The sequence below is a fragment of the Neolamprologus brichardi genome, chromosome 10, assembly GCF_056152115.1.
Source record: "Neolamprologus brichardi isolate AB-2024 chromosome 10, ASM5615211v1, whole genome shotgun sequence".
Taxonomy (NCBI): domain Eukaryota; kingdom Metazoa; phylum Chordata; class Actinopteri; order Cichliformes; family Cichlidae; genus Neolamprologus; species Neolamprologus brichardi.
Window position 1 is genome coordinate 16519407 of NC_142113.1, and position 27879 is coordinate 16547285.

The window sequence follows — 27879 nt, forward strand, 5'->3', positions numbered from 1 at the left end:
ATGAGCTATGGCTGTATAGTTGAGTCAGGAGGTAAAGTTCAGAGCAAACACAAGAATTTGATTCTGAAGCATTATAAACATTTCACATACATGTTTATTTCTCTGGTTTGACAGCAGTTTGATATTTTCACACTGGGTATTATCAAAGCATCAGCTTCAGCATTGAGTTACTCTCTTTTAAGCAGCTTTTTGGTTTTTAACACAATTAGTCTGACAATTATCTGTCTCTTTATTGTTTTAAAAAGCACACTGATTAATATGCAGAAGCCAGCATGAGATATATATCAGGGTAAGTGCATGCATTTCTCATACAATAGCAGTTAAATGTGACAGTGTGAATGGTGGTTTCTGTCTGTGTCTGGTAATATATATATATATATCTATATTGTATAATAACCAATAAAAATGATCTTACAGACAAAGACAGTTTATATTGCATTGATTGCATTGGAAAGATGAGGTTTACTAGCTGCATCATTATTGTTATTATTGTTTCTGAACATATGCAGCTACCATTATCAGACAGTTAGCACAGTGTAAGACAGGAAACATGGGGAACACGCTAGTCTGGTTTTAACCAAAGGTAACAGGACATTTAACTGATAAGTTATACCCTGATTGTATAACACATAGAAAAACTAACATACTGTAAGTTTTATGAGTTGATTACAGTTAGACTAACACTACCTAAGTGTTTCACTTAAGTTTCACTCTAAGCTAAACTAGCTAGCTGTTTACATAACAGAAATACACTATATGGACAAAAGCTTTAGGCCACACCTATTAATCTTTAAATTCAGGTGTTTTCAGCCCTGCTGTCACAGGTGTGTAACATCAAGCACCTAGCCATGCTGTCTCCCATTACAAATATTTGGGAATGAACATGTTGTGCTAAAGAGCTGAATGTGAATTTGATCGGATATTTCTATTACAAGAAGTCACTTCCTGAAGTTGTTCTCCACCTAGATAGTACACAGTCAGCTGTAGTATTATTGTACAGTGGAAGTGTTCAGGAGCCACACAATGTAGCAGATCATATGAAGTTACAGTGTAGTGCATGAAAGTCGCCAGTGCTCTGCTCGCTCAGTAACTGCAGAGGTCCAAATGTCCTCTGGCATTAACATCAGCACAAGCTGGGAGCTACATAACGTGAGTTTCCATGGCTGTGCAGCTCCTGTAGGTGTAATGCATATGTAGCCCTGCACTTTTGTCCATATAGTATATATAAGAATATTCATTGTTTATACATTGGGAAGAAAACTTAAATGTAGAATAGATGTATCTCTCAAAATGACAAAGCATTCCTTTCCATTATCTTCATGGCTTGTCTCGTTTGGTGATGTAGAGAAGACTGGTTATTTTGCGCACAACTTACTTGCAGCACTGTTAAAAGAGATTTAAAATATTAGAAGGTCTGGGTTGTAATCAGTCAGTCTCTGTACTCCACACGTGTATTCTGTGCGTTACCTTTACGATTTTCCTCCACCTTGAAACAACAGCAAGAAGAGCAGTGAGAGCCACAACCACCAGCCCAGCTATCATGGGCCCCAGTGGGAACTTCATGGTTTTGTCTGTTAAAATGAAGATTAAAACATTAATAACCAAGCCATAATATCATGCACTGATTTTTATAATCCACTGAACAACTTAATGTGGAGATGTGGCTTGGGTAGCATTGCAGAGTGCTGATCTTGTGAGCTCACCTGTTATTGTGACTTGGAAATGCCTGCTGCTACTTCCATACATAGGAGAGTCCACTGTGCACGTGTACATGCCTCCATGCAAGCTTTTCTTCACTTTGCTGGATGTCAGCTGACTTGTTAAGCCATTATTGATCACAGAGAGGCCATCTGCTAGTAGATCCACCAGGCTTCCATTTAGTGACCATGTCACAGAGGAGACAAGTGGATTGGCCCTTGTGTCACACTCCAAGACAAGGTCATCCTCCTCTTCAACTGTAACTTCCACTGTTTCAGAGATATTTGGGGCGACTGAAAAATGATCAGTGCAAATATTAATGCTTGTGAGATTATTGAAGTAACTTTTTCCAGATAGATGCACATCAACTTAACGCAAGTTACATGTTAACCTAGCAGCTACACTGATTCAAACCGGAATATTCCATGACCAGCCTGCCATCAAAATATGCACAGGTATGTTGGGTGTGTTTGTATCATTCCATCCCTCACTCCTCTTAAAATGGAAATTCCATGTTAAAGTGCTGTTGTCATGCAGGAAAGTGACCACAGAACAACTAGTTGCATCCAGAGGGGAGACTGTGTGCAGATAAAATCTTTTCAAAAACCCAGATGTCAGTTTACTATAAAAACCCAAACGTTGTCCTCATGATCACTGATAATCCTGGACAAATCAGGGCTAGAATAAAGAAGGGGTTGTTGTCAATTCCTTCCAGTCACGCTTCCTGCAAGTCCACTTGAATGGTCCATGCGTAGTTTGGTGTTCTCCATGGTCGAGACTAGTCACTCCACTCCGAGTGGGCACGAGGACTACTAGTATATTATGTTAAAGATCTACATATTGTGGTGCTGTACTTTTTCCCTGAGATCAGTGAAAAATATATGAACTAACAGGTAATGAGTCCTACTTTGGTTGGTCCTTTAGTTTAAAACCTGTTAAATGCCAGTGACCCCAGTACTGGGGGCAAGATGGAAAACATCAGGTTTCACGAGATGTGCCGCCACATTTGTTTTTTAAAATATAAACATCTGTGGCATCCACAGAAAAATCAGAATGTTTTTTGAGCTCAAGGCTGAAAAACATTTTCTACGATCACCAAACACAGCTAAAACAACATATAATTAAAGAGCAAGCAGACATGTAGCAAAACTGCATGTTTCATCATGCTCCAACCAAAGTTCTCTGAACCAGCAGCAAAACAAGACCAAAATTATGCACCCCACTCGAAAAACATGATGAATTTTGTCCTACCTTTGCTTTCTTTCTTTCAAAACAAATCCACATAAAAATGCATTTCCTGAATACCTCCATCTTTCAATGTGCTTTGTGTTCTGTCTTATTTGCTTGTTTACACACAGATAAATTACAGCTTATGGCAGCATATTTTCTTCTATATTCTGTTTTATAGAATATAACCCCTCCGTGTCCAGGATGTGCACATCAGCATCACTGACAGGGTGGCTGCTGGCCTGTAGGTCTAAACAGACTGCAGAGTCCTGGCCTGAGGAGGTAGCTTTTCTGTGTTGTGTCATCAGCTTAGAGGTTGTTTGATTTCACTGATGTATAATTTTACAAAAATGCTCCTTGTACTTAAACACATAGACTAGATCCTTGGGGTGGAGCAATTTTCTGACATAGCATGTTTTTTGGTTTGAAAGATGCATTGTTTACAGAAAATGTGTCTCAGGATCACCAAAAGGTTTTTGTTTAGGCATGGGTTGTAATTCTCTCCTCAAGTATTCTTTAGGTGGCTTCCCGGCTGGTCAAATGTCCAACTGGGAATGCCACATTTACCCAGGGTCGTTTTGATATGATGTTCTTCTGCTGCCCTACCCGGGATGTTTGCGAGGATGTCGTTCGCTCTGTGTTGTAGTGTCCTGATGACAACCTGTTTATGCTCCAGAGTATGATGACAATCCAACCTTGAATACTGATACATATTAAAGATAGTGGTGCAACGGATCCAAAATCTCACGGTTCGGATCGGATCACGGTTTTAAGTCACGGATCGGATCAATTTTCGGATCAGCAAAAAAAGACAAAACGACAAAACTTTAACTCGCCATTTACTTATTTAAGTACTTTTTGGCTATTAAAAAACATTCAACTCAAGACTCATTCCACGCAATTATATAAAAAGAAATTAATGTGCAAAAAAAGCCAGTACAGGGCTTTGTATTTACCACTCCGCTGTGATATAATGAGCAGTCACGGTCACGAAGCTTTCCGTTGCCCTGGAGGTCCACCCATTTGTAGTTAGGGCAGAAGATGCCTGGAACAGTTCAGGCATAACTTTAGACTTTTCCTGCTCATACATGCTTGGAACGATCTTGTCACTGAAGTGGACGCGCAATGGGATATCATAGTGTGGCTCAAGTATGTTCGTCATAGTTTAAACTCCTTGTTTTGCACAACGGAATACGGCCTCACGTCTGCAGCTAAACACCCCAATAGCTTTTGTAATAGCTTTAGCCCGGTCGGACTGGGCAGCAAAGGGCTGCTTAAATGCAGCAAACTCCTCTGCTCCTCCACTTGGACCACTAGCGCTGGCCATAACTATGGCTTGACAGACTGACCACGCCATACACATACAGTGATCCATTGCACCACTATTTAAAGATCATAAAACTGAACTCACGCCCAGTTGTCAGTCAGTGTGATAGTTTTGGTCATTATGCAGTTATATTGTTTCTGATTCCTACCTTGGTTAAATATGCAATTAATCTAAAAGTGATTCAGTATTGGCTGGGAGTATTAATATAATAATACAATAAACAGATCAGATCAGAATTCTTTAAAGGGACTTACATGTGACATTCAGGGTGACAGAGACTTGATCTGTGGAATTGCCTTTTTGGTGGCAAGTGAACTTGGCACCATTATCTTCATAGGTCGGTGTGACACACAGACTGCTGCGATTCTTGTTGTTCCCTTCCTTCAGAAGAACCGCTGCATCATTCCTCAGCCAGACCAGCTCTTCTTCAGCTTTAGTAACACCAAGCGTACAAACCAGCGATACAGGGTCATTGAGCTTTACCTGTATAACACCCTCATCGTTGAATGCAGGTTCAGACTGGATATTAATGGCTTTAGGATGGGGAAGAAAAGGAAGTTGAGTAAGATCGGGGGAGTAAATCTTGACAATACAAATAGTGACAAGAAAACTGATTGAGATATGTTCCCTGTGACCAGGTCTTTCTAAAACAACAAACTTACCTAAAACGTGCACTGCATAGAGGATGAGGAAATGGAAAACTGCGGCTCTGAGGATAAACTTCATTTTGCTTTGCCTTCAATGAACCTGGAGGAAAGGAAGAGATCATTAGAAAAAGCACTGGTATGCAATTCCTTTACAATTTTAAGCTAAAGCATTACAAGTTTTTTCAGATGTGGCATACCACCAGACACCGCATTCTGTTGTGTTCTTCATCAAGAGGTAGTAAGACCGCTAACCATTTACTTAACAGGTCAACCAACAAACCAAAAATACGTTAAACATTAGTCTCTCGCAATTTTAGCCTCAGATTAAATTTACATTCCAGACCAAAGTGCAAACATTTTCTCCTCTGCACTTCTAAAAAACAGAGAAAGCCGTCAAAAAAACATTCAACTTATTTATCCTTCTGTAACCTTCAAAAATAACTACCTGATCTGAATGACCTGAAAATGTCTGTGTTACACGGGTTTTAAGCAGATGAGCTGCTGTGTTAAACTGTTGACTGGCTGTACATTTACAAACCTGGTTTAAAAATCAGCTAGCATCAAAATATCTCAAAATCCGTCTACAGAAAAAAAAAAATTTCTGATTGAAGTTTAAATCAGACTATTTCCAACTCTGGCAACCAGAACTTTATGACTCAGAAAGTAAACACATTTGTTTCAAAATACTTTTTTTCAGCATTTGTTAGATATTAAGGACAGCATTAAAAATCCTAAAAAAAAAACCTCTCCGGATTTAAAACTATAAGAAAGATTTTAGGAATTATACTATATATATATATATATATATATATATATATATATAAATGTTTCGCATTCTGAGATGAGTTAGACGAATTTACCTGACAAAGCTCGTGTCTTGTCTGTGTTATATGAGGGTATGAATGACTGTTTTAACCTGGATCAGCTCCTAGTCTGTACTTCGCAAGTCCCTTTTTATAAGTACCTTCTCGTTCAAAATGCCTTTCTTATAATAGTATTTGCCTTCATGTCAACACCCTTTAAATCCTCCCACCCATGACCTTTTCCATCTTTTATTGTGTACACTTTTAACACAAGGAAAACCTTTATTGGCTGTAGCCATTACAATGGCACTAAAACTAAACTGGGTGTGTGTGCCAAGTTAAAAAACACCCTTTTTAATAGTTAAATTTTTATTTTAAATAGCCGCTTTTAAATACCCTTATGACATCACAAACCCTTAAAATCAATGGTTGGAGGGATTCAAAATTAAATTAAAATTCTTAAAATCAGTGTACTTCTACACATTTATTTATGAAGCAAGTTACAATGGAAGCCCATTAATTATTTCTAATACTATAAAATTATACAAAATATATAAATTAGTTATACATTAAATTTGTGTGTGTCCTTGAAAAGGAGCAGAAGGCATTGTTATTTTGCTGTGGGAAAAGGGATAAATGTAACTATAGTGTTTGTGAATTTACTTCCTTGTCAATTTTCCTGCCTTTCCTGTTAATGTCAGATGAGTGACGGTAAACGCAGATCAGTGCAATGGAAGTTTGTGTGTATATAAAAACATGTAAGAAAATATTTTTTAAAAACTAACAAATGTTAATGAGACGTGACGTGAAATTTGAACTGTAACAGAAATTTCAAAGTCATGGGTTTACTGCTCTGTAACAAGCTAATAATTCAGCGTTGCCCTAAGTTTTTTTTTTTTTTAAATCAGCATTTCTGAACCAACTGCTGGACCCACATCAACAAAAATGTGCTAATTTAATGAGCATTTGTGAGGAATGCAAATAATGTTACTACCCTTACTGATAGCTTGTGAAATATGCTTAGCTAAACTTTGCTTCGAAATTTTCCACTGTTTGCTGAGGCATCAATTCTGATGCTTCAGCAATTTAATTTGTTAAGTAACAGTGCTGTTCATGCAATGTTTGACTCCAGGTGGAGTAGACGTCTAAAAGTAGCTTTAAAGCAAGACCTGCAGGGGACACACTATGCCTAGTTATTACTTTACATCAGAATTAAATCAGAACTCAAATTTAAAGCAGGAAAAAGGCCAGCTTCCTCTCCCTTTTATTCTTGCGACTTAGCGCATATGCTAAAGTGCAAGTTGTAATAATAACCATCGCCTTCACGCTTGGACCGTCTTCATTCATATATTTCACCACTGCCAACGGTGTACTTTTTAATCTATGACAGATTTCTGAGCTTGCCCTTTAAGAAAGCCTTATGTGATCAAAGGTTAGCTGCAATTGCAACACGAACAGAGGTGTAATAAGACGCTCTTTATGATGCTGTTGCACAATTGACTGGATCGCACACTATGGACAGGAAACTCTTTCCATCCATGTGCAGGCAAACACACACACACACACACACACACACACACACACACACACACACACACACTTTTCAGCACTACTGTGTAAACTAATTCTTTAACTTCTGACTGAGCCCATGGCCAGGTTAAAATCAGTTTGATCAAGTGGACATGATATGTATTAGGTGTTCATTTCCACACTGTGCCTTTTTGGAGTTTCAGTGATTAAATCACCATCAGTCGTCAGGCAATTCATTAACATATAAATGTAAGTTTATAGGATTTACAGGTCCCCATGTGTTGTGAGAGGTGGTCTCTTCTCAATAGTCAGTCGACTATAAAGACTATAAAGTCAAGTTACCTGTAAATGCTTGTGAGTAAATGTTTGAGTTGTAGAGCGGTCAGGTTTTTGTGCTCATGTGACTTTGTTGATTTATGTGACACGAGGAAGGACAACTCCAAAAATCATTAGTCAAAGTCCATTCAGGCGGAGCTACAATCAATGGCTAATACTAGCACACACAAACACAAACAGCATGACTGCCCTGCACCAATTACTCAAAGCCTGCAGATCAGATGCCATCAAAATTCCTTGTATACACTGAAAAACAAGGCATTCCTCATCAGATTACCACTGAGCCCTGCAAGACCACTCAAACGCGCAAGTAAACCCACACGACAAAATATGCCATGTAACATATTCACAAAGCACGCACTCGTACACTGCACACAGAGCAAATACTCAAACACGTTGCATTCCCTCCCCCAACTTCAAGACCTGTTTGTCAGCCCTGTTTTGATCCTTGTATCAGAAAGGTCTTCTGTTCTTTTCCAATCCCTTCTCCAGCCGTCACCTCCCATGTTTATTTTCTCTATTTCGTTTAATCTGTTGTTTCCACCGCCACACCCCAAACCACATAATTTAATCAATAATTTCTAAGAAGTGCATGTGTCGCACTTCTAAACCCAGATAGGCCAATTGCCCCTCTTACCCTTGCACTGTCTTTCCCCACTCCCTCCCTGCCACTCTCGCTCCCTCCCACCAGTGCTTTCTAACTTTTCTCCCTCCTCTCTCCCGTCTGTATTCTCTTTCTGTGTTTGAATGGAGAAGCTGGCTTCACCGGAACCAGCACACCCCTTGCCCAGTGCAGGGCCCGTTGCTGGGGTTTCTGTTGCTAAGACGTCAGGGGCTGTGGAAGACGAGGGTGCATCATGGGTGAGATCTAAACTCTTTGAGTGTAGTTGCATGAAACGCTTGCTGCCGCAGGCTTACAGAGAAGAACTCTACCAAGTGTTACGACTCACAGGCCCATTGGTAAGTAGCAGAAAGTGGTTCCTTTTTAGTTGGGGGATCCCATGATTATAATACGCACAGTCAGCGCACTCCTGCAGTGCAGAATTACTGTTTTTAGTACAGGTTTACATAATGCAGTGAAATTAGTCACTATTTCTCAAATATAAACTGAATATACTGCATGCCTAAAAAAGTGAAGAAAAAATGTTGTCTATACTGACTGAATATTAATGCAGTCAAGTCTGTGCCTTGTGATTTCACAACACTGCTTTGCCAAGTACTGATAAGTCCCCTGGGCACAGTTAATGGCAATAAATTGCTGTGCTTTCACCGTACCAGCAAATGATTAAAGTCCTGCTTGTTTCTACAGCTGCTGTCGCGGATTCTGCACTTCCTCCTGTCATTTGTTATCACCATATTCTGTGGTCACATTAGCAATGCAGCACTGGCTGGATATGCACTGGCCTCAGCGGTACGTACTGTACTCCTTTTCAGAACAGTTTATTTTAGCACCACTGCTTTGTCTGCTTCTTGTGGGTTGTTATGGTAGCGCAATAAGACCACTTTCTCTCTAAATTGTTTGTCTTTTTGCATACTGGAGGTGATGCTGGTTTGCCTGGATGTACTGGTATGTGTTTTGTTCATTGAGTGCTACAGAAGAGACAAATCAACGTGGTGAAACAAAGAGCAGCAAAATAGCTAATAACTCTTATTACTATAGTGGTTTCTATAGTTAATTATATGAGAAGTGAGAAAAGAAAAGGAAAATCAGAACCACTGATGCATGCAGTGAAGGGATCCAGTGGCTCTGTTATGCCGTGAGGTCCTGTTACAGGTATGAGTTGGGTCCAGTTGTCACCTCAGAGGGAAGGGACACTGCAAATTAATAAAAAAACAAAACAAAAACAAAAACAAAAACTGGCGGTTGCCAAGGCTACCCCTCAGCCTCCTAGTAGATGTGACAAGTGGTCTAAATGGTATAAATCTGAAAATCCTAGGAAAGGACCTTTAACCTTGAGGTCGAGTTCACCAGGATTCAAACTCATCCAAGATTTTTCGTAGATACATCTAAGATATGAATTTGAAACTCCTGCTTCACCTCATTCTCGAGTTATTGCATTTACAAATTTGGGTGTTGACACTGCCTGCCCACCTGCCCAGTAGGGGTGGGGGAAAAAATCGATACTGTTGTATCGTGATATTTTGTTTGCTAATAATGTATCGATATAGGGACAGCAGAAATCGATATTTTGTTACAAAAAAAGTTTTTGTGGACTGGAACATGCTCTGACTTCAGAGCATGTTGATCAGCTCCTTTTTCTGAGCAAGAATCCTGACATTCTTTCACTGTCCAAATGTGTTTAACTTTTTTTTTTGGCAGCAATAAACATTACTTATTTTAATTTAAGACATGTTTTATTTTAATAAAAGATAAAAGTTTAAAACTTTTTTATTTAATGTAAAATTATATTTTGTTTTAATTTACTTTCAAATTCTTCAGTTGCTGAATGGGCTGCATAGTTTTCATAAATTGCATAGTTTAGAATAGCTATAATTGTACCAGATGGTTGCATTCAGTTAAGTTAGACTAGACTGTAATACAAACGCTTCAGTTTATAAAACTGACTGAAATGAGAGAAAGACTGAGTGTGAGACTTTGATATTAGATAAAATGAATATTGATAAAATTTACCTTTATGTACAGAAACTGAATATCACAAAATATTTAAAAAAATTGCAATAATATCGTATTGTGCGTTAAGTATTGTGATAATATCGTATCGTGGGATGTATGGTGATTCCCACCGCTACTGCCCAGTGAGTTGATAAAAATATCTCATCAGCCTTTTACAGTTGAAGGGTAAATAAATGCTGAGTTACTGGGTTTAGCCTGTTAAGCAACATTTCTAGCCTGTTCCTACGTACACAAGGCATGAAGGGTCGCTGAATGGTTCCTTAAAGCAAAACTTTAATTTGTGATAGGCTTTAATTGTACTTATTCATAATGTTAATGCAAAGCCAATAATGCTTTCTTGTTTTTAATGTTCTACCAATTACTGCATGGCTTCAGTATCTCTTTTCTACGTTGTAGTAATTTCATTAGGCTATCATAGTTCAGCATTTATTGTCTCAAAATCCAACATAATGTGCTAGTCACCACTTTTTCACTTGCATGAATAAAACCAACAAAAGAAAATTGGACTCGGTAGCATATGCTTTGGCCTTCAAAGTCACCAGATTTTAGCCCTGAGGAACTATGAGAGATTTTGGACTGATTTCTTTAAAAACACCAAAGAAATGAATATTTTCTATTAAAAAAAAGGTGTTCCATCACTACTGTAGAGGTGCAGAGTGCTTTCATGTTTCTGCTTTTCTGACTGCACTCAGAGGGCAAACACTTCACTTTAACTTTTTTGGGGTTCACTTTAACATGTTACTCATTTTGTAATTTAGAGCACTAGCCTGGGCTAAAAGTTGATGTTGGGTTGTTTCAGCTCTCGTGTGCACAACCTTTCTGACTGTAATTGAAACCTTTTAGTTCGAGATGGCAAGGCACTAGTCGGATGTCCAGAGTTTCTGAATGTGGCTTATTGCACATTTAAAACACAACAAAATATTTAGAAAATTCAAACTTCTACTAAGCACTGGTTAATATCAACTAATGAATCATGTACATTCTCTGAGGTGGCGCCTGTACTCTAAGTAAAAAAACAACGTTGTTAAGGAGACAAGCACAAAATCATACCAAACCTAGTTTATTATCAAAAACTAAATCGCATACGTTTATGAATTTTAAGAATGCACATAAAGGTCATACTGTAAAATATTAGATAGATCTTGTTTTAATTTTTTTTAAAGCCGACTAACTGCATTATAAAAACAAAACCGCAGTAGGTCATGTCACTGTCCAAGGTGCTGAAGCAACAAGGAGATAGGCAAAGAGTAACCAGCCAAGAAAAATATCTACTTACTCACCTGTCCTCGCAGAGGAAGTACTTTGCCTTATCCTTCATTGTAGCTCCAGCTCTCGTGTAACAGAGGATGCCTTTATCAAGTGGACAGGAGACAGGTGTTTCCTTTCTAGCTTTTCGTGCAGGAACAAGTTGTTATCTGGTCCAAAGCAGAAGCAAAACTCAATCATCCACCTCAGTGATAGTGCTGTCCTTTCAGCTCAAATGCTGAAGCTTGTTGAACTTGCTTTGATTAATTAATGAACACTGCGTTGCATTCTCAGGGATGTCAAACTCATTTTACATCATAGGCCAAATACACCACACTTTGATTTTAAGTAGGTCAAACTAGTGACGCTACACTTTCTTTCAGTGTAAAGACATTTAACTATACATTTAATCCCTGAGATATCCTAATGTAAGAAAACGAAGTGCAATTTCAACAGTACATGTTAGTTTTCCTACATAACAGAGAAATGCTGGTGTAGTAAATGAAAGCATGAATTTTTGGATTTAAATTGAAAAAAAAAAAGTGTAAAGTTACAGAGAAAGTTCAGGCAGCTTATTGCCCAGGCTGTCCTATAATTATAAAACAGAAAGTTTATAGAAAATATTTAACTGTAGAACCACTGTAAAAACTACAGTATACTATTAAAAAACATGATATTTTCTGTCATTTATTTGCTTATCTTCTACTCAATTACTTTGGTGTAGTATGAATGGCAGTAGGTAGTAGCCTTTGTTGGTAAGGCAACCTGTCACCCTCTGACCTGGTTCTCTCTCACAGCTGGCCTTCTCCTAAATTGACCTATTATTAAAATGCATAAAGCAAGCTATAGCACTAAATCAGCTCTGAAAAATATAACTACCTCTCAACAGAGGTCTTTCTCAGCAAGAAATTTTTAAAGCTTATGTAAAGATAGTTAAAAGTACAAAATCTATACCCTCTAGCTGTCCAGTGAGCCTGTAATTATGTTTGAGACTTGTGGTTTAGTGTTTAAAAGTGAATGAACTGTAGTTGCTTTATCATATCTTTGATTAAGCCAGCACTTTTTTGTTGTAACTGTGTTCTTGGTGTTATCCACTTTAACAGCTCTGAAATGGCCCTAAGCATTTCTCAATTAATACGGCAGGAATGTAGTCATTAATGCTAAGTGTTCTGCTAGCATTATAGCTAACTTGGTAAAAGTTTACACTACCTGCATAGTAGTCCACCTCCTGCACGCTTCTGAGCTGCTATCCCTCTCCTTCACTCGGTTATACTGTGACTTGCTGATTGCACTTGATCCATCCTTCCGAAACATTGCAGTCGGATCTCCTGTTATAAATGACTTCCAGACTCCAGACTGGGTGTGCAACGCATCCATGTAGCTGTCTGACCGGTATAACAAGAGGCAAGTCCGGTTTAGCTTAATACTTGGAAGTTTCCATCTAAAAATGGACGAGCTTTTCCTTTACCTTTGCCTGTGAGTGCGGTTCAGTCTCAGAATTTGGTTTTGTTTCAGTTCAAAAGCAATATTTTAAATGGCCCGTATTTGTATAGCGCTTTTTTCTAGTCCCCAAGGACCCCAAAGTGCTTTACACAACCTTTAAATTTAAAAATTAAATTTTATACAAACTCTATCCCCTCTGCTAACCTGCTAACTTCCCGCTACTGCTGTGACTTGTGCTGTTTTTTACTTCTTCTTCTTCTTTTTTGGTTAACATTAATCTAAAAAGCAAAAAAACAAAACACCCCCCCAAACAAACAAAACAAAACAAAACAAAAATCTGGTTGAATGCTCTTTTGCTGCTTGCTAGCTCATAAGCTATCACAGATCAACAGTGCAACATTTAACAGGGGAACTGCAACACTCAGTAAAATCATCAAAGCAGTGGGAATTAATATATTTTGTTTTCTTTAACAGACTATGTGAATGGGAGATTAAGCTTCCCTTCCTTGCCAGTCAATTAATAATAATTTGTTGAATTGCAACAAACAAAAATCAAACTATATATTATTGTATAAAAAAAAAATCAGGACTATTGTTATTATTATTATTGTTTAACTGAAGTGTAAGCAGAGGCTGTAGTTACTAGGATCTGCTCCTTTTAGGGGTTGTCTGAGTATATCATCTGCACACCAGCTCTCTCTGTGATATTTCTCTTTTCCTCATGCTTTGTCCAATAGAGTCAATTTTCCTGCTCTGTGAATGTGCAAAACATTTTAGCCTCGCCTCACTAACTTTCTCCAAGCTACTCAGTCTGTACTCTCCCTCTGATAGATTCATTTCTAATCTTGTCCTGGCCACTCCCTGTGAAAATTGTAGCATCTTATTTTTCTTTTTCTTTTCTTTTTTTTCTGTTGGCATCCCTTTCATGTTTGGTAACTAAGTACTCTGCTGGATCTTTTATGTTTGGATTGCTGAACAAATTCAAAGATTTTTTATTCTCCAGGGACTCCTTGATTAGCACGATTTTAGGACACCTCGTTTCCCCTTCTGATTCATTCATTCAAAAAAAAGGAACTAAACAGAACTTTATCTATGAACGCTTTAATGACCTTTGTTTTCATCTGAAAATCACTCCACTGACACGAGGTTGCTCACTGTTGTTTCTGGCCTGTAACTTGAAATTAGGGTCAATGAAGTGGAATGTGTCAGAGATGAAAACAGCTCTTATTTTCTCTATGTATGGCAGAAAATCTACAAACATTTTTGCTTTTGCATTTGATCAGTCAGAAAGGTTTTAAACTCTGGGCATATAATCCAAAAAACAATCCAGTGCTCTGTGTTTGCTGAATCACCTGACATTTTTGTGAGGGGCAAATCAAATTGTGATCAAACCTCTGTGATGGATGTTTATTGTTTTCAAGTTGTGAGTCTGTCTCTCTCTCTTTATTTTTGCGTGTGTGTCACCATTTTAAAATAGTGGGAACGACCTCTTGGGTGCTTTTAAGTATCTTGCCAGGTGTTTTCTGTCTGTGGACCAAGTTTGTCCACTCAGTAGCTTCACAACCATTTAAGACTACTGTATAATGTAAGTAAGCTCACAGTGAAGTCTCTGTTTGAAGACGCGTGTTGCCAGGATGGATGGTGTGACTCGATCTAAAGATCTGGTCTCAGTTTAAAGATAGAGGTGTCTTTTTAAACGTAAATTCAGTAAAATCATAATTCATGTCGGCAGTAATGACACCCGGTTACGCCAATCGGAGGTCACTAAAATCAATATTGAATCGGTGTGTAACTTTGCCAAAACAATGTCGGACTCTGTAGTTTTCTCTGGTCCCCTCCCCAATCAGACCAGGAGTGACATGTTTAGCCGCATGTTCTCCTTAAATTGCTGGCTGTCTGAGTGGTGTCCCAGAAATGATGTGGGCTTCATAGATAATTGGCAAACCTTCTGGAGGAAACCTGGTCTTGTTAGGAGAGATAGCATCCATCCCACTTTGGATGGAGCAGCTCTCATTTCTAGAAATATCGACAAATTTATTAAACCCCTCAAAACATGACTATCCAGAGTTGGGACCAGGAAGCAGAGTTGCAGTCTTACACGCCTCTCTGCAGCTTCCCTCCTCCTGCTACCCCCCCCAAAAACCCATCTCCATAGAGACTGTGTCTGCTTCCAAAAAGACAAAAAACAAACTAAAAACCAGCAACAAACAACTTAAACATTTACAAAGAAAGAACAATACAGTATCCACATCTGAACCAAAGAGTAAAACAGTGAAATGTGGATTATTAAATATTAGGTCTCTCTCCTCCAAGTCTCTGTTAGTACATGACTTAATAATTGATCAACAAATTGATTTACTCTGCCTTACAGAAACCTGGTTGCAGCAGGATGATTATGTTAGTTTAAATGAATCAACACCCCCGAGTCATTCTAACTACCAGAAATCTCGAAGCACAGGTCGAGGGGGCGGTTTGGCAGCAATTTTTCACACCAGTCTATTAATTAATGAAAGACCAAGACAGACTTAATTCATTTGAAAGCCTGATGCTTAACATTATCCACCCCAGCTGTGAAACTCAGAAACCAGTCTTACTTGTTATCATCTATCGTCCACCTGGGCCTTACACAGAGTTTCTGTCTGATTTCTCAGACTTTATATCTAATTTAGTTCTGAGCTCAGATAAAATAATTATTGTGGGTGATTTTAACATCCATGTTGATGCTAAAAATGACAGCCTCAACATGGCATTTAATCTGTTGTTAGACTCAATTGGTTTCTCTCAAAATGTAAAAGAACCCACCCACCACTTTAATCACACTCTAGATCTTGTTTTAACATATGGCATAGAAACTGAACATTTAACAGTGTTTCCTGAAAACCCTCTCCTGTCTGATCATTTCTTGATAACATTTACATTTACAATAATTGATTACGCAGCAGTGGAGAATGGACTTTATCAAAGTAGATGTCTTTCTGAAAGCGCTGTAACTAAGTTTAAGAATATAATCCAGCCACTGTTATCATCGTCAATGCCCTGTACCAACACAGAGCAGAGCAGCTATCTGAACGCTACCCCAACAGAGGTCGATTATCTTGTTAATAATTTCACCTCCTCACTACGTACGACTCTGGATACTGTAGCTCCAGTGAAAACTAAGGTCTCTAATCAGAAGTACCTGACCCCGTGGTATAATTCTCAAACACGTACCCTAAAGCAGATGACTCGTAATCTGGAGAGGAAATGGCGTGTCACAAATTTAGAGGATCATCATTTAGCCTGGAGAAATAGTTTGTTGCTTTATAAGAAAGCCCTCCGCAAAGCCAGAACAGCTTACTACTCATCACTGATTGAAGAAAATAAGAACAACCCCAGGTTTCTCTTCAGCACTGTAGCCAGGCTGACAAAAAGTCAGAGCTCTTTTGAGCCAACCATCCCTTTAACGTTAACTAGTGATGACTTCATGAACTTCTTCACAAATAAAATTTTTATCATTAGAGAAAAAATTACCAATAATCATCCCACAGATGTAATATTATCTACAGCTACTCTTAGTTCCATTGATGTTAAGTTAGACTCTTTTTCTCCAATCGATCTTTCTGAGTTAACTTCAATAATTACTTCCTCCAAACCATCAACGTGTCTTTTAGACCCCATTCCTACAAAACTGCTCAAAGAAGTCCTGCCATTGATTAATTCTTCGATCTTATATATGATCAACCTATCTCTAATAATCGGCTATGTACCACAGGCCTTCAAGGTGGCTGCAGTTAAACCTTTACTCAAAAAGCCATCTCTAGACCCAGCAGTCTTAGCTAATTATAGGCCAATCTCCAACCTTCCTTTCATATCAAAAATCCTTGAAAGAGTAGTTGTCAAACAGCTAACAGATCATCTGCAGAGGAATGGTTTATTTGAAGAGTTTCAGTCAGGTTTCAGAGTTCATCACAGCACAGAAACAGCATTAGTGAAGGTTACAAATGATCTTCTTATGGCCTCTGACAGTGGACTCATCTCTGTGCTTGTCCTTCTTGACCTTAGTGCAGCATTCGATACTGTTGACCATAATATCCTATTAGAGCGATTAGAACATGCTGTAGGTATTACAGGTATTGCACTGCAGTGGTTTGTATCATATCTATCTAATAGACTCCAATTTGTGCATGTCAATGGAGAGTCCTCTTCACACACTGAGGTTAATTATGGAGTTCCACAGGGTTCAGTGCTAGGACCAATTCTGTTTACATTATACATGCTTCCCCTAGGCAGCATCATTAGAAGACATAGCATACATTTTCACTGCTATGCAGATGACACCCAGCTCTATCTGTCCATAAAGCCAGATAACACACACCAATTAGTTAAACTGCAGGAATGTCTTAAAGACATAAAGACTTGGATGGCCACTAACTTTCTGCTTCTTAACTCAGATAAAACTGAGGTCATTGTACTCGGCGCTGAAAAGCTTAGAAATATGGTATCTAACCAGATTCTTACTCTGGATGGCATTACCTTGGCCTCCAGTAACACTGTGAGGAACCTTGGAGTCATTTTTGACCAGGATATGTCCTTCAACGCACATATTAAACAAATATGTAAGACTGCGTTCTTCCATTTGCGCAACATCTCTAAAATTAGAAATATCCTGTCTCAGAGTGATGCTGAAAAACTAGTTCATGCATTTATTACTTCCAGGCTGGACTACTGCAATTCATTATTATCAGGATGTCCAAAAAACTCACTGAAAAGCCTTCAGTTAATCCAAAATGCTGCAGCAAGAGTACTGACAGGGACTAGAAAGAGAGAGCATATTTCTCCTGTTTTGGCTTCCCTTCATTGGCTTCCTGTTAAATCCAGAATTGAATTCAAAATCCTGCTCCTCACATACAAGGTCTTAAATAATCAGGCCCCATCTTATCTTAATGACCTTGTAGTACCATATCACCCTATTAGAGCACTTCGCTCCCACTCTGCAGGCCTACTTGTTGTTCCTAGAGTATTTAAAAGTAGAATGGGAGGGAGAGCCTTCAGTTTTCAGGCCCCTCTTCTGTGGAACCAGCTTCCAGTTTGGATTCGGGAGACAGACACTATCTCTACTTTTAAGATTAGGCTTAAAACTTTCCTTTTTGCTAAAGCATATAGTTAGGGCTGGACCAGGTGACCCTGAATCCTCCCTTAGTTATGCTGCAATAGATGTAGGCTGCCGGGGGATTCCCATGATGCATTGAGTTTTTCCTTTCCAGTCACCTTTCTCACTCACTATGTGTTAATAGACCTCTCTGTATTGAACCATATCTGTTATTAATCTCTGTCTCTCTTCCACAGCATGTCTTTTATCCTGTCTTCCTTCTCTCACCCCAACCGGTCGCAGCAGATGGCTGCCCCTCCCTGAGCCTGGTTCTGCCGGAGGTTTCTTCCTGTTAAAAGGGAGTTTTTCCTTCCCACTGTCGCCAAAGTGCTTGCTCATAGGGGGTCATATGATTGTTGGGCTTTTCTCTGTATCTATGAAGCGCCTTGAGGCGACATTTGTTGTGATTTGGCGCTATATAAATAAAATTGAATTGAATTGAATTGAATCTTTTTGCAAGACCTTGATACAAGCAGCATACAATATAAAAGGGAATGGAGTACAGTCAGACACATGACACATTTCAGTTTGATGCAACATTAACCCAACTTTCATCTTGGTGTGCAAAAATAACTGCCTCTCTTTGACTTGATACATATTTTGATTGTCAAAGGTTTAAGAATAATTTGAATGTGACAGCAACCCATGATCTTATATGAATTATAGCACAATTGCAAGTTATGGTAATAATAAATGTATGAACTGTTTACTAAAGTGTGACTTGTGTTTTTTATTCTTTGCTTCTCAGACCATTAATGTGACCACAGCTGCAACAGGTTATGGCCTTGCCTTGGCTTGTGATACACTCATCTCTCAGGTGAGCAAACTACACTGTGTGTGTGCATTATTGTTGCAGTGGTTTTATCAACAGGAAGGTTTTGATTTTACTATGATGGAATCAAATCTGGTTACCATCAGCATGTTTGTGTTTTGCAGACTTTTGGCAGTAAAAACATGAAACGTGTTGGAGTGATTCTTCAAAGGAGTTCACTGATCCTGCTGGCGTTTTGCCTGCCATGTTGGGCTATTATCATGAACTCTTACAGCCTACTGATCCTCATGCACCAAGAGGAAGAGGTGGCGAGGTAAAATCATGGTTTTTAAAGCTGATATAGCATCTTTGAATATATAACTGGAAAGAAAGGAATACAAATCTATGTTTTTAATTTAGTTGTTGGCATTTTTATCAGCAGTAGTAATACTATTTTGCACTTTATAGATAACTTCAGTTTTGTATGTGTTTGCAGAGTTTCAAAGTAAATTCTAATGAGATTTAATGAAATTTGATTTCAAGGGACTACGATAGAAAACTGCGATTTAATGTTAAAACAATGCTGATGGATTTTCCCACAATGCATGAATTTACAGGTGCACTTTTGAGCTGATCTTGAATTATTGTTTTTGTGTTTGCTTCACTAAATGAATATAATTTTGTTTGCTTCCCTTTCAGAATTGCCCAGATTTATGTGATGGCATTTCTACCAGCTGTTCCAGTGAGTTTAATGAACTGAGACTGAGACTTACTCCACTCACCTCCTAACTTTGACTGAGATAATCCAGGTTTTGTGTACATGTCAGCTAAATGCACATGTTGCACCATCCGGATTTAGTAACACATGAGCAGCAGTTTAGTAAGCGCAATAGTATTAACAGCTACTACTTGTTTAACCCTCATGTTTATTACTGCCAGTTTTTTTTTCAGTAAAAAACAAACAAACAAACAATTAAATTCATGTTGTCTTTCTTTCTGCTACAGGCCATGTTTCTGCACCAGTTGCAGGTTGCCTACCTGCAAAACCAGGTAGGTTCATGAGATGTCTATCCTTCAAGCTTGGGTCCTTGAGGATCCTGCACAGTATCTTAATTATTCCTAGGACTGTACTCTTTTGGACAGAGATCACTCGGTGCAGTGACCTAAGCTAGACATGTGGCTCCAGCATAATCCAGGAACAACATCTGAGATCTTTGTTGGATAGAGCGCAGTCCTAGGAACAGTAAAGATACTGTGGAGGACCCTCAAGCTCCCATGCCTCTGCTAGAGGACCCAAGGTCCGAGGATAAAGGCTGGCTGCAGGAGTGAGAGGGGAATACTATATAAATATTTATATATTTATGTATATCTATATATAAATATATAATTATATTCAAAAATGTTAACTGTGAGGTCTATTTTTAGGACCAAATACAATATAAACAGCAAATGTGCAGTTTCAGTGAGATAATGTCTTATTCTAGTTTCCACCAGTGTGCTACATTTACCTGAATTTGTCTTTGGGAAATTAGTAAATTAATTCAAGTAAATAAATAATCTTGCTGAAGGAATGGTGGCTCTGCATACTGGATTGCTAATCATGTTTTTAAAAAAAAATCTTTCAGGGGATCATATTGCCACAGATGTACACAGCGGGAATAGCGAATGTTTTTAACGTGGGGTTCAACTACGTCTTGATCTTCACCCTCAATTTGGGTGTCATGTAAGTGTGTCACACTGCCTCTTCATGCCTTTTCATTTTGATGGACTTTTTAAAGGTGCAATAAGCGGCATAACAGATAAAATCTACTAATAAAACACAAAAAAAAGCCCTCTGTCACTGCCATGTTCACTAAAGTGTTGTCCAAAGAGGGGAGAGCAAGAAGAAGAAAATTTGTTTTCTGTTAAATGTGAGTCAGCAGTGCACTGATGTTTATTATTTTTGAAATTTATTTAAGAGAGGGGACAGCATAGGGCAAAGGAAGAAGAAAGTTCTCTGACAGGAGTTATTCCAGCTGGACAAACATTTGATTGTCTTGGCCCTGTTTTTCCTATCCCTCACATTTACCAAGCACTCACTCCTACTAATTGTAAAAAATCTTATCTTCAGCTCCTCAGAAACCTAGCGTGCCAAACCACAGTCTTTCTGTTAGTTTTTTGGTCCATGCCTCCTCAGCGTAGTCCTGTGTTTGTTAATGTTGCTTGTTAGTGGTCATTCCTCTGGCAACCACAGGTATAAATACGTTTTATCATCTGTGTTTTCAGTGGATCAGCAATCGCTAACAGCCTCGCTCAGATCACCCTCTGCCTGCTGCTGTATGGCTACATCAGAATAAGGAAACTCCATCAGAAGACATGGGGAGGTGAGTGCTACACATGAATAACACAAAGTGAATGATACAGCTTTTCAGTTGTATGTTTTACTGAATGGAGTTTTCTGTAAACCTTGCAGGTTGGTCCACTGAATGTCTGCAGGAATGGGGCTCTTACATGAAGCTGGCTGTTCCAAGTTTACTTATGGTCTGCTTTGAATGGTGGATCTGGGAGATTGGCAGTTTTCTCGCTGGTCAGTGTTGTTTGCCAGACAAACAAACATGCACGTAAATGGCTGATTACACACACTCATTTTACACTTATTTTCTCAAGAAGAAAACAAAAATCAAGCTATTTTTTTCCTTTTAACCTAGCAGTTATCACTATGATTCAGACTTCCAGGGTCAAATCTAAAGAAAGAGTGCATAATCTTGCTGGTTTAGGCTAACTTGTTATAACTGGTTTCTAGGAAAAGATTTATCTATCATTAGCAGCATATCATTAACTGTGTGATAACTTGACCTTGATATTACTGTTGGTGCTTCTGGTTGTCTTTGTTCTTCTATTAATCCAATATTACACTATGCAGCATAGATTAGAATTAGGGTGACTGAACAGAGATGAGCATGCTCATGCTGGAGGTGAGCAGAGTTGGGGAGGAGTGCATATGCAATACTGATAGATCTACATGAAAGGAAGCAAAGGGTTCAATATGATAAAATAGTAAATTCTGATGAAGGGGTTATGTTTCAGTGATTTAATAATAAAGATTAAATCTTAAACCTTTCTCAAAAATGCACTAAAATGTTTACCGGGGTTGTCTTATCTTTCTGTAAACAAAAATCTATACTCGAATCAGTGGCCTGATAATATTTGGAATCATATTCCACTAATTATACATTATATTTCTATTACAATGTGCTTATTTCCAGGTAGAATCTGTTCAGTATCAGTGATATTGTAAATTATTACAGTCAAAATGCTGTTAAAATATATTAACTACTTTGCAATTCTCCCATCTTCTTTGAGGTTATCTCCCCAGATAATGTCCTGGTTTTCACTTTTTTTTTTGCAAAAAAATCATCATGGAAAATGGAAAAGTTTATTTCACAAGATCTTACCTCACTGTAAAATCTTTGTCTCAAAAGTTTGTGTAAAAATGTTGCATTCGTGCACAGTAGCAAAACCTTTCATGAATCTCTCTCTAAATCATCTCAGGTTTACTTGGTGAAGGGGATCTTGCTGCTCAGCATGTGCTGAATGAAATAGGAACCATTGCATACATGGTATGGATCAGCCATTTACTTAGTTGAACACAGTCTATTCTTCTGCAATTTGGGAAAAATGCTTACTCTGGTCTGGACCTTGTAGATTCCTTTAGGTATCCATGCAGCTGCTTGTGTGCGTGTTGGGAATGCTCTGGGGGCCGGGGAAACCACCAGAGCTTTGCTCACCTGCAAAGTGACCCTATTTCTGTCGGGTATTAGGATATTTAAACATTTCTTTGAAAATTCAAACATATGTAATACATGATAAAATAAGGACACATAGACTTATATGCATTTTCTCTATAGGAACGCTTGCTGTTTGCCAGGGTATTGGTATTGCAAGCTGTAAGTCAGTTGTTGCCTTCATATTTACCTCTGATGTGTGAGTATTACAGCAACACACACATTCAAGCCTGTAAAATATTATCATAACACTGTTTTAATACTCTTTTTCTGCTCTCTGCAGCGAAATTGTGGCAACCGTGTCTAAAAGCCTCACAGTGCACATTTTTGTACAGTTCTTTGATTCACTTCTGGTATGCCTTTACACAACAAAAAACGATGTTCTCCTCTCACTTTACAAAGACTAATTCAGAGAGCTGGTTGTCTGCTTGATCAAATCAAACCCTCAACTTTGTTTCCTTTTATTCTGTGTTCCATTTCAGTGTGTCTGCTCAGGAATTCTTGTAGGATCTGGGATGCAGAAAATTGCTGCCATCTCCAACCTGATGGGTTACTACCTCATTGGCCTGCCAGTAGGAATAGCTTTGATGTTTTATGCCAACCTGAGGATATTAGGTAATACTTTTATTCCATTGTAGGCATCTTTCTACAGACAAGCTATAAGTTAAATGCTGTAGTGGTGCACAGGTTTGCACTTTTGCCTCACAGCAAGAAGGTTTGGTATTCATAGCTCTTTTTTTTTTTTTTTTACAAGTTTGCATGTTCCCTCTTTGCCTGTGAGAGTTTTTGGCTGCCACAGCCTAAAATCTTTCATGTTAGGTCAAGGGTGTAGGTGTGGATGTGACTGTTAGCCCTGTGTTAGCCAGGGTGTACTCAAGCCCCTTTAACAAAGTCACCTGGGATAAGGTGAAGACTCCTGGTGACTGTGGTTGGATAAATGATTAAGAAAATAGATGGGTGGACTGATAAGCCAAAATCAAAGGACTCAACGGCATAACATGAAAAAAAGTTTTGAAATAGGCTTCAAACCCCCGAGATGCAGTCTTTACTTCAGGCAAGAGACAGTCGGGTGCACGCAGGAAGTTGATCAGAACAGGCAAACCAAGTCTGACAGGGAAGAGCAAGGACAAAAACCAGGATACCAGGTAGGTTCAGACTCTCTTTCTTCATGGAGAAGAAAAGGCAGGAATTCTCAATGCAAAGATAATTTGGCACAGAGACAAGGAACACAAAATACACAGTGGAGAATGCACAATTTGACAGAGGTCATATGACATTAGGGTGAGACAAGTAATAAAACAGCTGATAACAATGTCTGATACCAAGATTTATCACCAGTGGCACTTAAGCCGGCACATAAGAGCCTGTAGGCAGCAACACTGGGTTTCTAAATGTAACTCCATGTAACTGGATTTCAATTATGTACGATTAGTTTTGCGGTCTGATCATTTTTAATACAAAGATATCCCATTACCCACAATGCACTTTAGCTGCTGTTGATTTAGGATTTAGTTGTATAACCCAGCCTTTAGTATCAGTCTGAGATAAAGAGCCAGCTATAGGTCACACTCTTCACCTGAGGTAATTCAACAGCTGTTTTGTAACATTTTCCACAAGAGCTGAAAAACCTTGATGTGTAAAACTGGATGGATATAAATATGATTACCTTTAAAAAAATATTATTAATTATTTATGTTTCTTTTTTTTAATCCAAGCTGATTAAATTAAATTCTCATTCACTTAAAAACAGTTGCACACAACACACAATTAAACATTATACAGTATTGTGCAAATTTCTCATTTCTTAATTTTTGCTTTCAAGGAGTGAGAGACTTTTTTTAAAGTATTCTTAAACACATCTGATCAAAATTAATGGAATTAAGCTTAATTTTTCAACACGACAATGATCCCAAACACTCTGACAATGCAGTAAAAGGATATCTGGACAGAAAAGTACACAGTGAAGCACTATCAGCTCGCAATATTATTAAAGCAGAGTGGGACTCATGACTTTTGGACAGTATTGTAAATAAATCAGATTATCCTAATGTACATCAGGGATGTGAACTTTTCATCAAATGTGTCTGTTTGTGTACACTAACACTTTTTCACTTTTTTGTGCAGTCTGTAGGATTTTTAACATTTTTGAAGGACACTTTTTTTGACCCCAAAAAGTTGATTTTGTTCATTTGGACATAGTGTTTTCAGTGGGAGAAACTTTTTGTCACTCAAACAAGTGACTTCTTCAGTCTCAGCTGACTGCAGGTTTCCCCAACCTTATAAACAGTACCTTTGCATACTGACTGAAACTAGCACTACTGAGTGAACAATGAGCTGTGAGGTCAGTTCCTGGATCCTTAATATGCAAATTGTCATGACCATTAATCAAAGACACTCTTGACAAACCTGCAATGATGAGGATGTACACATCCTGGACAGGGAGGAACGCTGGTTTGAGTGCAGAGTCAAGGAGGCCATTTACGTGAAAAGGGAAAGACCATCTCTGAATCGAGGAGGGGGCCTAAGGGTACATCTTTCACCATCTTACAATGCTGTGATTGCAGCCATTCCCCAACTCTCTGTGAATGGTACTCATGGACATTGATCAATGGTCTTTGATCAATTGGCTTTCATAGTGGTTGTCACAAAAATAAAATAAAACAATACAAGTACCATAGGATTGCAAAGACAGTTGGAAATTCTGTACACAGGCACAGCATCCGAACACGGAAGCACAGTCTAGGTGTGCTGTCTCTACTTTATATGAGCATATGGACTCATAGTCTACAGCTGTGAATAAGCAGAGTCGACTGTCAGCTTGGCTGTGTCTCTAAAGACCATTAGTATAAGCAGTTTGATAGCTTGATAGCTAGACTATTTCTTGATGTGTTTGTTTGAATTTGTGTTCCTCCTTTCAGGTTTGTGGGTGGGCCTACTTGTATGCCTTTCCCTCGAGACAGTGTTATTTCTGGTTCTGATCTTTAAAATTAACTGGAAAAAAGTCACTCAGAAGGTAAGACGCTCATATCTTTCTCTAAAAGCATAGATATTATTTCAATCTTCCAAAAAAAAAGTTTGAATGTAACAGCTGACATTTCTGAGTTAAATCTTTGGAGGTCTGTCAGTAAGGTTTTTTTTATCTGTATATCGTTGCAAAAGTTATTTTAGTTTTATTCTTAGAACTTTTGCTTTTCTTTGTTTAGCTTTAATTTTTTCTTACTTTCAAAAAAATAGATAAGACATAAAAGACAATATGTACTCTCACACATCCCACATACTAATACATTTAATTATTTTTGTATAACCTTGTCACGGTGGACTGAACGGATTCAAGCGCAGACAGGGAGAAATGTGCAAAAGGTTTATTTACAACAAACCGGGTGACTACATACAAGTACTGAGGGGAGGAAAGGGGAAGGGCAGCCACAGGGAATGGTGAGGGAAATTCCACACACGCTCCTCTTCTGCCACGCCACTCAACACACTCCTCTTCACTTCTCTCCATGCTTGTAATTTACACTCGCACTCAGGTAGTCCAGGGACGCGAAATAAGGATGGAACCAGGGAATCTAGGTACGGAGACAGATGAGAGAATCAACACCAGGAAAGACACACAGGAAACACTGGAGATCATTTTACAGCTGGGCAACGCTAACGATAGTCGTTTAACGTTCCAGCGACAAGAAACACCGAGCCACCATCTTAAACGGTGGCTGGGAGAGGCAGGAATAATGAGACACAGGTGAGCAGTCGCTTGCAGGTGTTTTGGCTCACCACACATTGAGCTCCGCCCAGGCGAGCGAGACAGAAGAGAGAGAGAGCTAGGGAGAAAACAACAAACAACAACAAATGCCTGTAGCCTGTTTGAGCCGGCTAGGGAGACAAACCTGCTTTAGCGAGCAGAGTAAAGATCTTAATGCCCGGTTGTGCCAAACACATTTGTTTGTCAAGAGTAGCTCTATAAACTCTATATAATCTCCTTGTTTTTGTCAGTTTCTTTTTATTTAAATTTAAATTTTTTTATTTTTTTATTATTATTCATACTATTGTATAACGATGCCAGACCTGACAGGTGAGTAGTAATGTGTTTGAAAACGGCAGGAAGAAAGCAGAGGACTATATCTGTTTTTAGATTGTGGTTTACTTTTGTGGATTTATACCCAAGAGTTATCAGATTTTTATTTGCTTCTTGAACCTCGCTCTGACATGTTTTAGGCTCAACTGCGAGCTGGGAAGAAGTTATTGGTAGGACCTGGACATCTTCCTGGTACAGGGCTCAATGAAGCGATGCTGCTGGATGGTCCTGTCTGCCCAGACTCAGTAAGCCTTTCAACACAGCGTGTTTTGTATCTTGTCATATCATAATGGAGCCACTCACACATCAATTAACTACATCTTTGCACTGTGAAGGCCCAGTCAGATGGTGGAGAAGCTCCAAAAACAGATGGCTACAGTCCTGTCAACACCCTGGATCAGGAGATGAAAGCTGCTCAAGAGCCAGGCATCATCAATACTAATGCAGCACCATCTGAGAGGGACACTGAACATAACGAAACCACCAAACCCAAAGTGGTGCTTTCTACCACACAGCTGATTTTCCGTCGGGGAACCGCCTTACTGGTTTCGCTTCTTATTTTGATTATAGGTGTTGCTTGTCATATTGCTTTCCCTGTACCAGAGCAGAGTGCACAGAGCAAGGCCAACTTTACTCTGAACTGGGCCAATGACTCCACTCCCACGCCACTGGCTCCTCTGAACTTTACACTACACTTCTGAGATATTTTTAACTTCCAAATATTGACTTGTCATGGCTGCATATAGTAAGTGTTAAATTCCTTCCTAGTTGCACATCTTCTCATAAACCAGGGGTTTCTAAAACTGGTGCTACCTTGTGTAGAGAGAAAAAAACCCAGTCTCTGTGCTGAGCAAATCCACAGAAAGCTGGAAGCAATATCAAATGAGAGGGAATCTGGCAGGATTAACAAAGGTCTTGTTACAAAGATCGTGTTTTAACCAGCTCAGAGCTGAGATTTCTTAACTGGCGCAACAAGGTAGGTTACAAATCATGTGGGCATCAAGCAACAGATGTTTTCCCACAGATAGCTTTTTGTTTTTCAACCTGTTCTTGACTTGATTTACATGTTGCACTGTGAGATGTATATCGCAGCTTACTGACCTCAAATCATTCTCTCATTTTTTTAACTTGGAGATTGACTGTAAATATGTGATGCTAAATTTGACATGTCTGTAAGTGAAATATCATCGTCACATAGTCTTTTACTGTTGCTCTGGCTCTGTTTATTTTCAGGACAGAAGTGAATAATAAATAATAAGCTATGTGTCAC

General features: G+C 38.7%; 2 protein-coding genes across 6 annotated transcripts; one reads left to right on the top strand and one right to left on the bottom strand.

The window, feature by feature from the left end:
• Window positions 1–106: 106 nt before the first annotated feature.
• tmigd1 (transmembrane and immunoglobulin domain containing 1) lies at window positions 107–12824 on the bottom strand. Of its 4 annotated transcripts, XM_006800037.3 has the most exons (7): window positions 12658–12824; window positions 11484–11618; window positions 4915–4999; window positions 4507–4785; window positions 1704–1991; window positions 1468–1571; window positions 107–1383 (listed from the first exon to the last, which is right to left on the bottom strand). In XM_006800037.3, exons 3-7 carry the CDS (start codon window positions 4976–4978, stop codon window positions 1372–1374), a joined length of 747 nt encoding a protein of 248 aa, XP_006800100.1. In that variant the 5' UTR covers window positions 4979–4999; window positions 11484–11618; window positions 12658–12824; the 3' UTR covers window positions 107–1371. The 4 variants fall into 4 exon arrangements, with proteins under 4 accessions (XP_006800100.1, XP_035767624.1, XP_087703428.1 ...); XM_035911731.2 differs by lacking the exons at window positions 11484–11618; window positions 12658–12824 and adding an exon at window positions 5760–5880; XM_087847302.1 differs by lacking the exons at window positions 11484–11618; window positions 12658–12824 and adding an exon at window positions 5345–5389.
• Window positions 4928–27879, top strand: slc47a1 (solute carrier family 47 member 1). 2 transcript variants are annotated; one of them, XM_006800036.3, is made up of 18 exons: window positions 4928–5035; window positions 8325–8528; window positions 8878–8979; window positions 18768–18836; window positions 18956–19104; window positions 19470–19512; window positions 19776–19820; window positions 20396–20493; window positions 21036–21133; window positions 21223–21336; window positions 22302–22369; window positions 22455–22563; window positions 22658–22733; window positions 22818–22887; window positions 23017–23149; window positions 25453–25547; window positions 26750–26854; window positions 26945–27879. In XM_006800036.3, exons 1-18 carry the CDS (start codon window positions 4946–4948, stop codon window positions 27308–27310), a joined length of 2034 nt encoding a protein of 677 aa, XP_006800099.3. In that variant the 5' UTR covers window positions 4928–4945; the 3' UTR covers window positions 27311–27879. The 2 variants fall into 2 exon arrangements, with proteins under 2 accessions (XP_006800099.3, XP_087703427.1); XM_087847301.1 differs by lacking the exons at window positions 4928–5035; window positions 8325–8528 and having other exon boundaries at window positions 8919–8979; window positions 18217–18836.